Raw genomic sequence first — 11,747 nt, 5'->3', positions numbered from 1 at the left:
CCGCCCGGCCCCTGCGGCCGCCCGCGGCCAAGAGCGCGGGGCGGAGCGGCGGCGGCCCGGGAGCCGCAGAGAGCGCTGGCCCGGCGGCCGCGGGGATGCTGCGCTACAGCTCGGGGCTCACGGTCACCGCCACCACCCCCCGCAGGCCGCCCGGGGACGGCGGCCGCTCCCGGCGGAAGGTGCGCGGGGCAGCGCGGGGGGATCGCGGGGGGATGGCGGGGCGAGGAGGGGGTTTGGCATCTCCCCTCGTGTCGTTACCTGCCGAGCGCCTTCCTCTCTTCCCCCTCCTTATTTTCTGTGCTTTCAGGTAAAGCTTGCGGTGTGGGAGAGCATCTTTTTGTGCGTTCTTTGTAGCTGTGGGGAAAGGAAGTTTTTGGGGAGTCCGGCAAGGCTTTTGTAGTTCTAGACCCTGGCCTTTTCTGTAAACCTTCGAGGAAGGTGTACTTGTGTTGGAGGCTTCCCCCGCATCCTTGAAATGTGCCTGGATATTTCCAATTGCGAACTCGCCTGTCCTATCCTGAGAAAGCTCGCTGTAATGATTTAAATGGCAATAGAAATTTAATTGTATGATCAGTTCCTCAAATGCAGATATGTAATTTGCTGATTTAAAAAAAAAAATCATAAATGCACCAAATAATAACCATATATTAATCTGTTTGGCTTCTAAAAAGTTGTTAAAACTCAGGCAGATACGATAGGAATGTCTCTGCAGCCACCCAGCTTTAAATAGCCCTTTTCTTGCTGCTGTAACTACACTGCTGTCATTGTGAATGTTGATTCCACATGTGAAGAAAGAAATCAAAATAAGTGATAATCTTATCCTTTCCAAAAATACGTCCATGTGACCATGATGTTTCTTGAATTATGCAGTTATTAATTTGATGCTTCAAAAATATGACTTCATAATTTAAAAACTGAAGAATGTTGTGTTGCTCTGGTTTTACATGACAGCAAGAAGGTCAGAATGGTCTTCCTGACAAAACGATCCCTGGTCTTCATAAAAAATGAAACTGCTCATACATAAGAAAAATTACAATAACTTGAAAATCATAGTTATGTTCTCTATATGACTTTTTGTTCCCACAGAGTTTCCCTGTTCTGGTATTTCTTAAAGAAGTTACAGTAAGGGAACTTCTGTTCAGGTGATAAGCTTCTTATTTTAATCCCCTTGATAGATTTCTTGGAAATTATGAACTGTATTTGATACATTCTCTTAAGAAAATTGGTGAAAATTTAATTCACAACTACAACCCACTGGGAAGGTGTCCCTTTTTTTAGTGAAGTGTGGCTCCCTTATCATGAGTTGTCAGAAGAGGGGAGAGAGAGTTAGAATAACTGCTGAATAAATGGAAGATGTGTGTCACATTCCCATGAGCCTGTGGTCACAGGAAAAGTACCCTTTAATTGTGTGTGGAATCTCATGGCAGAGATTTCATAAATGGAGCAGCCTAATCAACAGATAAATGACCACAAAATACTTTCTTCTTTGCTTTTTAGAACTGAAAGTAAACATACACTGTTTTTCTGCTTTCACCTTTGAAGGTCTAAAGCCCACACTGGATCTTGGGCAGGTGATTTTTGGCCACTGAGCTGATAGGGTAGTAGATAGTTACTCTACAAATGTGTTATCCACATTTGTTTTGTCAGTATCAACAGTATTAAATTGTGGTGATGTTGAACTCCAGGGCTGGTTTGAAGCTAGATCAATATTGAACCACTTCTTTTTCCTGTGGGGCTCTTGTAAAATGCTTAGAGACTGGTTGCTACTACAACAGCCTGTATTTTTCTGTTGCACTACTAGTAATTTTGGTTATTCTATAACAGCAGTGCTCATTAATTTAACAATTAATTTTAATGAAAAAAATCTGTAATTATTTCAGCCCATAGTTAATTCTGATTAATGTCTTTCTGGGTGCCTTGTTTTTTGGAAAGAGGGAAGAAGAGGTTGAAGAACATTACTTAAGCTGACTCTGTCATCTGTATTTGTTTTAAGTTGCACCCTAGTGATTTGAGTAGGATGGTAAACATACATGTGGATTGTGGATCTGGGCCATGGATTCTCAACATTTTAAAACTAAGCTAGACTGGGTTTTTTTCCCTTAACTGCCATATTGCAGTAGCTTTCCTCTATGCTGTCCCACTGATCTCTTAGAAATTCAGTAAAAAAGCGTGTTTTCATCTGTTACTTTTCATTGCAGTTAGGAAACTTCTGCTGTCTGGTGTCATGTTGGGGTGAACCTGTACAGTCTTTGTTTTCCTATCTATGTCTTTGTTTCACAAATGATGTCAGATGAGCTTTGGAAATACCACTCATGGTTTGTTGGTGTCAAAAAGCCAGGAGTGAGCATAAAATGTTGTCACAATTAAGATTATTTGTAATGTTGACTTGCTAAACCACAGACACTGCAAATTAAGCAAAGGTCAGACAGACTTGCAGGATTGTTAGAATGATACCTGGTTCTTCTTCTACTCAGTATTTCATTTCAAAAGTTATGCTCACAAAGTTACAATGTCAATGACATAAAGGTAAGGTGGAAGTCATGTCTGTCCCTTTTTATTCTCACTTGTTCTTACTGTCAGTGAGCAGATGAAGGAAATTTAATTGCAGCTCTTTCCCTGATAGAATGGTTCTCATTTTCCTCCCCATTTTCTCTCTGCATTACCCAGTTTGTTTCTGGAAATTACTTTTTCATCGTCAGTTGCATGTTATCCTGACACTGTTTGGCACTGAGTCAAGTCTCTTCCTGTTAGGATTTCATTTCCATTTTAAGGCACCACTACAGCAGTGTTCACTGTGGGAGGAGGGCTTGTAGTGATTCCCATGTGAGCCTGCTCATTGATTTGGTCAAGTCAACTCACCGACAAACAGCCCAGTGTGTTGTTCCTTCAGGAAGCCCTGCAGAGCAAGAGCAGTGCATGAACAGTGTTCAGAGCTGCTTCTGGGCTCTGCAGGAAAAAGCTGTGCTGGTTGTTTTTCCTTTCCAATCTCCGCAGAGTTTCTGAATTTTAGCAGATGGGTCTGTAGTGCTGTCCTTAGGTAGAATGCATCATCTGGTGCCTAGGAGAAGCAGGACTGCATGGCTACTTTATACATATGCTGCTGTTTCCCCAGGGATGCTGGGGAAGTCCTATTGTTGTAAACAATAGCAGAGTACAGCCTGTGTAAGTTGGTTCTAGCAAGGAACTGGGTGGTACTTGGCACTGCTGTACAAGCCTTGCTGGGCACAACTTCATGGCTGGAATCCTTATGATTGCCAGTTGGTGTGGGGTGAGTGATTTGGGGATAATAGATAAGGCAAAGTGAAAAGGGCAAGAAAGAACAGCTTAAACCTTTTTGATTGTATAGTGGTTTTAGTCTCAACTAATGGCTGTTGTTAATTTATATTTCCAGTGTAGTTGTGATGACTTGACTGCCATCTGTGCTGGAGTTCCATGATTTCCCTCGTAGTAGCCCTGTAACACCTGTGATGTGAAGGGCAGTTGTGATTCACTCACTGGTACAGGGATAATTACTTATTTACAATCACTGCACTGTGAACCTCTGTTGGCTATAATTAGCCTCGTACTGATTAATAGGCAAGTTATTTACTTCAGAGGATCATACACAACTTCATTTCTCCTAACTTTGAGTTGCCAGTCATTATCCATTTCTGGTTATTTCAGGCATTTTTAATGCTTTATCCTAGCAATATGTTCATTCCTTTTTATCCAGTTTTCCTTTGTTCAAATACACTGTAAGAAAAAGTTGGCCTCATCTATCACTTCCTGCACAGCACAAATCCACTTCTATTTCCTATTTATGGCTCTGGTCTTTGTTTGCCTACATGGAGGAATGCCAGTCTGTGTTTCCCTTCTTGTTGTAAACAGGAATGTTTTAAGAGGAAAGAGCCTTAATAAGCTAATAGGAGGAAAGGGCACAAGGAAAGGTGATGTTAATTACCTCATAAATCAATGAGCTCCAAAGATGAGGAATTTATTATTAATGTATCTGGATAACCAATCTGTAAGTAGGAAGTACCACCAGCTTCTGTAGATTATGGGGACATCTGGTGTTCTTAGACATAGCTGCCAATCACTATCAAAAGCCAATGTACCAAGTTTCATAATTTTAAAATGTATTTCATTGTTTCAGTATTCTTTAGCAAATATGAAAGCATACACTGCTTTTAAGTTTTGGGAGCTTTATGTCACTTGCTAGCTTCTTGTTCTAGATTTTCTAGCATTTATTAACAGTCCTCTGCTTAGGACTTAGAGTTATTTTCCACAAAAATATCTCGTGAATAGGACAAAGACAGAATGTTTTAACCAAGTTTCTTGTATGAAATGTATTGCTTGGAAAACACCATTAAACCAAAGATGTCTCAGTCCAGAGGAAGGCAAACTGCAGCTGGGGACAGAAAGGTATCATGCTTGCTGACAAGAGAATGGTTGTTCTAAAATCACCTCCTAACATTTTTCTTATGTGTTTTGAAGCTTTACAAACCATTTGTATGTATCAGATTTCAAGATTACTCCTATTTCACATTTAGTGGAGTTGCAGTACTGAGGTATCCTTGTTTCAAATACTTAGCTATATGCTGAGCAGAAAAGAAGCATTTACTCTAAAATATACTCCATGTTTCTAAATAATCCCTTTTGAAGAATTAAAGTATGCCTAATCAGCAAACAAAATTCAGAAAGTAGAAAATTATGTTCATTGTTCTGTTAGCTCTCAATGTCATTTTTGAGTACCTAAGAAAAGTCTGTTGATTGAATTGCATTTTTGCTATTTCAGGTATGTAATTATGAGGATGCTCTTGAATTATTTTTTGCCAGCTAAAAACCCCTTTAACCTTTACAAATAATGTTTTGCCAGTGTGTGGTAGAAAACAGAAAATAGTAAGTTAAAAGTTGAATCTCAGTACAGTTCATTCTATAAAGCAAATTATTGAAATCATTTTTGTAACACCTAAATCTTGTTCTTCTTGCAGATGAACGTGTGTAGGCTACGCTTAACAGTGCCACCTGATGAAGTGTCACAGCCTGAACAGGGACCAAAGGAAACTGAGAGAAAGAAAAGTGTAAGTTTTCACAATCCAACTTCAGTTCTCTATAAATGAGAAGTAAACATTGCCACCACAGATGTTGATAATTGTTGTTTTGGATGCCTGAAGTCCAGTCATTCTAGAAGATTTAAGAACATGTGGAAGGTTGGGTGTGAGCTATGACCCTAAGCCTTGGAGTTAGGAATGGCAAATCTGCATGTAAAATAACAATGATAGAGGAACAACAGAGATTGTAGGTGATTTGTGACTGAGGTGCCTTTAAAACTTGATTATTTAATATTTATATATCAAAGAGCAGGAAACTGTTACTAGGAACAGGGTCCTATATTAAACAGGATCTTGATCAGGATTCTCTTGATCTTAAAAGAGCATTTCATATTTCATGTAGGCTTAACAGTGTGCAAGATTTGAGCATTAATGTAGTTGGTGTGCTGGGGACCTTGATGTTTGTGTGTGTCAGCTAATTTTGGTACAGGGTGATGTACAAATAAGAAATTAAAGAATTCAAGATTGTTCTGAAGTGAAAGGGATTTTGAAGGTCATGTGCTTCGAATGGTTCAGAAGGGCATTTGTTTTGCAGAAGTGAGTAGTGTGCACAGAAAAACATTTTGCAATCTGCTTTGGTACAGAACTTGTTCTATAAGAGCTGTTCACTGTAAGAGATGATGTTTGATTAGTCTTGAGGAGTAAGACTAAAAAGGGAAGCTGGATGAGCTCCACAACTTCACCACACTTATACTTTGATAAACCAAAATTAAATAAGTTGATGAAGTTTGCCAGACTCAATGTCTGACAATCAGAAGTATGACAATAGGAAAAAAACACAATAGGATTTACTAGAAGTAATTTCTTAGTGATACATAAAGGCAAAAATAACTAAAATTACTGAGAAAGACATTCTAATCAATAACAATAAATGCAAAGTAAAATGCTCAAGATAAGGATTCCCTATCAGTTGTTTTTGGTCCTGGAATCATTTTCACACACTGGTCTAGCAGAATAATTGGTTCTTCAGGAACTAGAAATGTTACTTACAGAATAGTTTAAATGGACTTTAATGCCACCTAAATGTGGGCCACCATTAAATAGTAGTACTTCATTTTGTACAGAGGTGTTTAGCTGTAGCACTTAGAGTAGCTTCTCTGTCAGTCTCTTGTCAGCTTGTATTTGATTGCAGCAACCCTCAGACTGGCCCAAGTTTATGGGCCTTTGTCCTAGGAGGAATCCAAGTTTGCTTTTGAGGAGGATAGATATTTACTCATGCCTTACTCACATTATGGTTCTGAGTAATGTGATAATGCGAAAGAATTGTTAAGGATTAGGGTTGGACGATTTGTAGTGACTTTCTTATGTAACCAGTGTTTTTCTCTGTGGGACCTTGTATTTAATGAGCTGTTATTTCCTTCATAATGCAAGTAAAGGCAAGTGGGCTTTATATCAGAGAATGTTAGGGAGAGGATATGAAGATAATAAATACATTATATGGCTCAATGTGCAAACCAGTGATGTTTAAGACATAAGTCTTTAATAGGTGAACCAGAAAAAAACCATATGCAATTTAAATATTGTATGTTCTGAGTAGTTTCTAAAGTTCAGTACTTTAAGACAATTGAAATACTTAAAAAGTCAGGCTTCAGAGCTAGATGGGATCTACTCAGCCAATTTCAGAGCAATTAAAAAACACAGAGGAATTGTGCCAATTACTTGTGTTTTACAGTCTGTGTGTGATTAAGAAAAATACCCCACAGATAGTACAGCTATAGTGCATAGAAGCAGCTACAAAAAAAAAAAATCACTGCTCATGAGCTGGTTTTTCCTCATGTCTCTAAAGCCAGACAGCAATATATTACCTGTACATTTTTATTGTCTGTGTAATCCATTGCTTTCTTCAAATTAGTTGTACAGTAACTTCAGTGCACGCATACCTCATGACTCGTCATGCTGTGATACTTTTACTGCACAGTTTAATTAAAAATAATCTCCTACAAACAGTGATCAGGTATCACCCATGTTCAGTTGACTTCATATTAATGAAATTGTTTAAAGCACTTTGAGAACAAGTTTTACAAATTTTAGATAATTCTCACACAGTCCTGTGAGAAATAAGGATAATAGAAATTAAGGAACTTCTCTACCTTGCACTTTACAATTGAAGGTCAAAAAATCCAACTTCATCGAGAATCAAATTTAATATCAGATCCCTTGTTGGAATCTAGAGTTCTGTGCTGTCTTTAATTGCTGACTCCTAAGAAAATGAGAACATGAAAAATGCTTTTGGTATTTCAGATATGTTAGTGTGACTTACAGAAATGAACTGTAAGGGTAATCTGTGAGATTGCACAGTTTTTGCTGGAGTGCTCAACCAAGTCAGGCAGTCAGAGCCCAGCTGCAGGTGCTCTCCTGGTTGGGCAGGACAAATCTCTGCCTCTGCTGCTGAGAGAGGGAAGACCTTGCAGTGTTGGAGGGAATGCCAGAAAACTATAAATACCATGGCATGACATTTGGTTGTAATCTCCTCTTTCAAATCTTTCATTGGAAGGAGGTGATTTTGAGCTGCCCTAATGTGACACAGCAATGGCTCACTGTGTTTGTTACTTTTCTACATCTCTCAGGCTCAGTACCATTAAGAGGTGCTTCAGTTGCAGAATCAGCTAATGAACTGCACAGCAGCTCTTCCTGGGGCTGAGCCTCCCAATAACTTATTTTGCTGCTTGATATCAGACCAGAAGTGATTCTTTATCAGTTATGTTGGTAGCTCTTGCCTTAGTCTTTTTCATTAAAGTCCAAACTTCACAGGAAATTTGTGTTGTATTTTGTTCAATCTGTATCAGTGCAGCAAGTTTCTAAATTAACTTTTATTACTGCTATGCATCCATTGAATAAAAATGAAGAAGAGATTAAAATGAAATTATGGATCTGGGTGGTTTGGTTGCAAGAAAATTGCTGCAGGCTATACTGTACTAGGGTGGCCTCTCCCTGCTTTTTGTGAAAGGCTGGCAGATGGTGCAGTTAGAGACTGATCTCAAAAACTAAAGGGGGAGTGAGTTTGTGTCAGGTTGGATTTTGTATTCTCATATTTAGGATATGATACCCTGAAAGAAGCATATGAGAACTTAATTCACAGGTAGAGGCTGGTTGGTTGGGTTGTTTGAATTGTTAGTGGTTTAAGTAGAGAGAATCACAAACTATTCTGATTCTGTTCCATTATTTCTGTGCATGATAGACAATGGGTGACAGTAGTGTGAGGCTGTTTACTTCACCATGAAGTACAAAGGAATGTTGTGCTTGGCAGATTGTATGCAAAATCTGCATATCCTGAAGCCTCTCTTGTCTTGAATAATAAAGAACTACCAGACAATTGTATTGTCCCTGTTTGGGATTGGGCTTATTTTTATCCATCAGTCTCTTTCTTCACTGTCATGATTAAATTTGGAAGTGCCATTGGAAGCTTCAGTTAATCTTTTGAGGGCAGAATGTGAAGATATGTAGACATACATTTCTTTTTCATTTGGATACGTGAACAAGAGAACAAAAATGAGATAACACTCTGGAAATTTGTGTCACTTTACTGTCTGTGGCTTTCAGCCAAGTTTGAACAATGTTTAGTCTTAAACTCAACTTGGTACTTTGGCTGCATATATCCTCAAACACTTTAATTTTCTTTTTTTTTTTTAACATCACAACTAAGAAGTGAAATTCTTTTTCCTTCCTGAGCAAGAATACAGAAGCATAGTAAACTTGTTTTTTTTTTTCCCAACAAAAAAAGTAGGTTGTAAAGAAGCCAGGAGGGGAATTTGCTTCTGTACATCATGGTGAGAATCAAGCAGAAACTTGTGTCAGGCTTGGCTCAAGAATATGAGTGCAGTGAACGTGTGGCTGTGGTGCACATGGAATCTAGGACAGTGCCTATTTTCTCTGCTGCTGCCAGCCCACTCCTGTCAGCAGAGCAGACCTTGTGCCTGAACAAATGTGGTTCATCTGCTACAGGTGATGTTACTGTTTCTCAGTCTTTCCAGCACTGGTCACTTAATTTTTGACCTGGACTAATTAAACAGCACCTTTGTTAAAACCAGCACTACATAAAAAATGCAGAAAGAATTCCACTGACTTCTGAGGTTTCTGCTATTTTGTTGTATCTTAGTTTCCCAATGTGTAAACACTGGCATTCTGTGTACAGATTACATGGCTTAGATATCACTTTGTATAATGTCTGGCACTTCTCTTTTGAGATGGATACCTAAATTCTACACCCAAGGAGTTTCAAAGTTGGAATGTATTCAGCAATACTTCTTGCATTCTTCATGAATTTAAGAACACTCATGTCTGTTGTGGCATATTTTCCCTATTGTAATACTATTTTAATGTAAAACATTCCCAAATTTACCATGATTTTCATGGGCTGTAGAGGAATATGAAGAGACATAAAAACAGACCTGCCTTTTGCCAGAGCACAGTAACTTTTCTTAGTGAGCTTAATGTTATAAATGTGCCATTTTACTGAAGAGAAAATATGTAACCTCAGTAACAGCATGAGTATGCTCGTTCCATGTGTAACTAGTGAACAGGTAAAAGATAACTGGATATTTTTAGAAACATCTGGAATGTGGCTGTTAAGGAAAAGATAAAGCCTCACTTAACTGATATAATTCTTGTTAAAAGTTTTTTGATGGTGTAGGTAAACAGAAGACCATGAGTCAGGAATAATTTAAGGCCACGGGGATACTAAACACAGAATTGTGTTAAGCATTACATTAGATGTCCTTTTTTTCTCAAAAAAATAGTCTTCTGTGCTTTTGCTTTCAATTTTGGGGCAGGGAGAAGTACAAAATATAAACCTATCTGACTTTCATTTATAAAACTTGTAGATTAGAAAGCAGATCATCCCTCAGTGTTATTTACATAATGCATGGGTCATAGAAAAAACAGCTAAAAACTTACATTTAGGCTTTGGTTTTATAATATCTTCACCTGTTTCATGCTACTTGTGCTGCCTCCTTGAACAGAGACATAAACAGGATGCACGGTAATTATCAAGACTTTTGCAACCTTGGGGTGTAGGCTTCTGTTTTAAATATTTATTAGTTAAGTAAACACAGTCTGTGTTTCTTTGGTACCTTCTGTGTGATCACACCAAGCACAACTGTCTCGTGCTGCAGCACACACAGAACATGTTCCTGGAGGCTGATCCAGGATGTGTGAGCATCTACACGAGGTGTCCTTGCTGCCACCTTGGGCTGTGTAGAACTGACTATAGGTACAAAGATATATTCACAAACTGATCAAGCCAATCCTGCCTTTTCAGATCATTAGCTCACATTAGAAGAGATTTGGCTGATATTTTGACTTTAAACAGCAATGGTTGATTAATCTAATGAATCCTTCCATCTTAAAGCTCTATTCTGGTTAGCTTTACAGTATTTACTTGCTCCTAAATACTTGCATGTATTTACTTATGCTGTTATCTTCACTGAGATGCCTCACTGTAGATAAGAGTGGAGACCATTGAGGACCTGCTTGGAAAAATATTTGAGTTCTGAGAATGGGTGTACGGGACATAGAGGAAAATAATGGGAAGTATTTGACTTTAAAAAACTGTTCTGTAGTTCTTAAGGATGCAGAAAATCCAGGATTAGTGAAAGAGGAAGCACGGGAGAGAGGATGTATCAGAGGAAGAACAGAGTACAAGGCAGAAATGGAAAAAACAGTGAAGGGAGGAAAAGAGACAAAGGTGGGTGGAAGTAGCTTGAGAGGAGGCAGAAGTTTAGTCAGTGCATGCTTAGTGCTGCAGTTCTGTGGAGATATTTGAGAGCTGAGGCACTCAGCAAGGCCTTGTTTAGAGATAAAGCTGTATCGAAAAGGTAGTCAACAAACAAAGCAACCATCCCAACTCTGCATTCAGGGGAGTCTTCTGATTGTAACCTTTCTCCTAAGAGGAAACTGCATCAGGTGAGCCCTTTTTTGGCTGTTTATACAGAACACTGAAACTAGTGATCACTGAGAAGAAATTCAGAGTTACTAAACAGAAAAGGGTGAGTAGATAAGCATGGCTGGAATAGAACAGCAGTGAAAAAGGTTAAGGAAACATGAGAACAGTTACTTGTGTAGCTGTTGGCTCACACATCTTTAAAAAAAGCAAGAACTGAAATTTTAACAGGCACTTGTCTGGGGATTATGATACGAAAGAAGAATAAGGAGAGGGTAAAAACAATATCCTGTATTTTAAGTAGCACATAGAACTGGAACAGTCAACAGATGATGGAGAGTCTTTTAATCTTCTGAAAGAGAAGTAACAAAGGCATTTTAGGAGGCTTGTGCAAATACAGATAACAGGCAAGTTTAGCAAGAGACATGTAACCAGTCTGCCTTTGTGTGTACCTAATCCTGCATGTACTGTCCATTATAATGTAAATTTAAGTCTGTTCATCTCTGAAATACATATATAAGTGCCATGGGTGATTATCCAGCTGCAAATCCATTAGTCTGAATTTGTGGGTCTTTCTTGGGATGGGGGAAGGGGGGAATCCTTCAAAGCATTCCTGAGGAATGTGTTCATAATATTCTAAAAATAAGGAATTTTTATGCCAGAACTCTACAAACAGCAGTTTAGACACTTTAGACAATTCTGCTAATGTTTCAGAGGCACAAAGGACCTTGGTATTGCTATTCAGCTTTTCACCCCATTGAAAATGAGTGATCATGGGC

General features: G+C 38.7%; 1 protein-coding gene across 3 annotated transcripts in view; it reads left to right on the top strand.

Annotated features, from left to right (window-relative positions):
* Nucleotides 1-11,747, top strand: part of MYZAP (myocardial zonula adherens protein) — a 48,893-nt gene that overhangs the window by 485 nt on the left and 36,661 nt on the right. The window contains exons 1-2 of one of the 3 annotated variants that reach the window (XM_056499744.1): nucleotides 20-179; nucleotides 4,971-5,060. In XM_056499744.1, coding sequence (XP_056355719.1) covers nucleotides 96-179; nucleotides 4,971-5,060 — 174 coding nt within the window. In that variant the 5' untranslated portion in view covers nucleotides 20-95. Of the gene's footprint in view, nucleotides 1-19; nucleotides 180-4,970; nucleotides 5,061-11,747 lie in introns of those variants that run through there. The other 2 variants (XM_056499743.1, XM_056499742.1) reach the window with 2 other exon arrangements.

The sequence above is a fragment of the Oenanthe melanoleuca genome, chromosome 10, assembly GCF_029582105.1.
Source record: "Oenanthe melanoleuca isolate GR-GAL-2019-014 chromosome 10, OMel1.0, whole genome shotgun sequence".
Lineage (NCBI taxonomy): Eukaryota > Metazoa > Chordata > Aves > Passeriformes > Muscicapidae > Oenanthe > Oenanthe melanoleuca.
The sequence above is the reverse complement of the archived record's forward strand: the minus strand, read 5'-3'. Positions and strand labels throughout refer to the sequence as shown.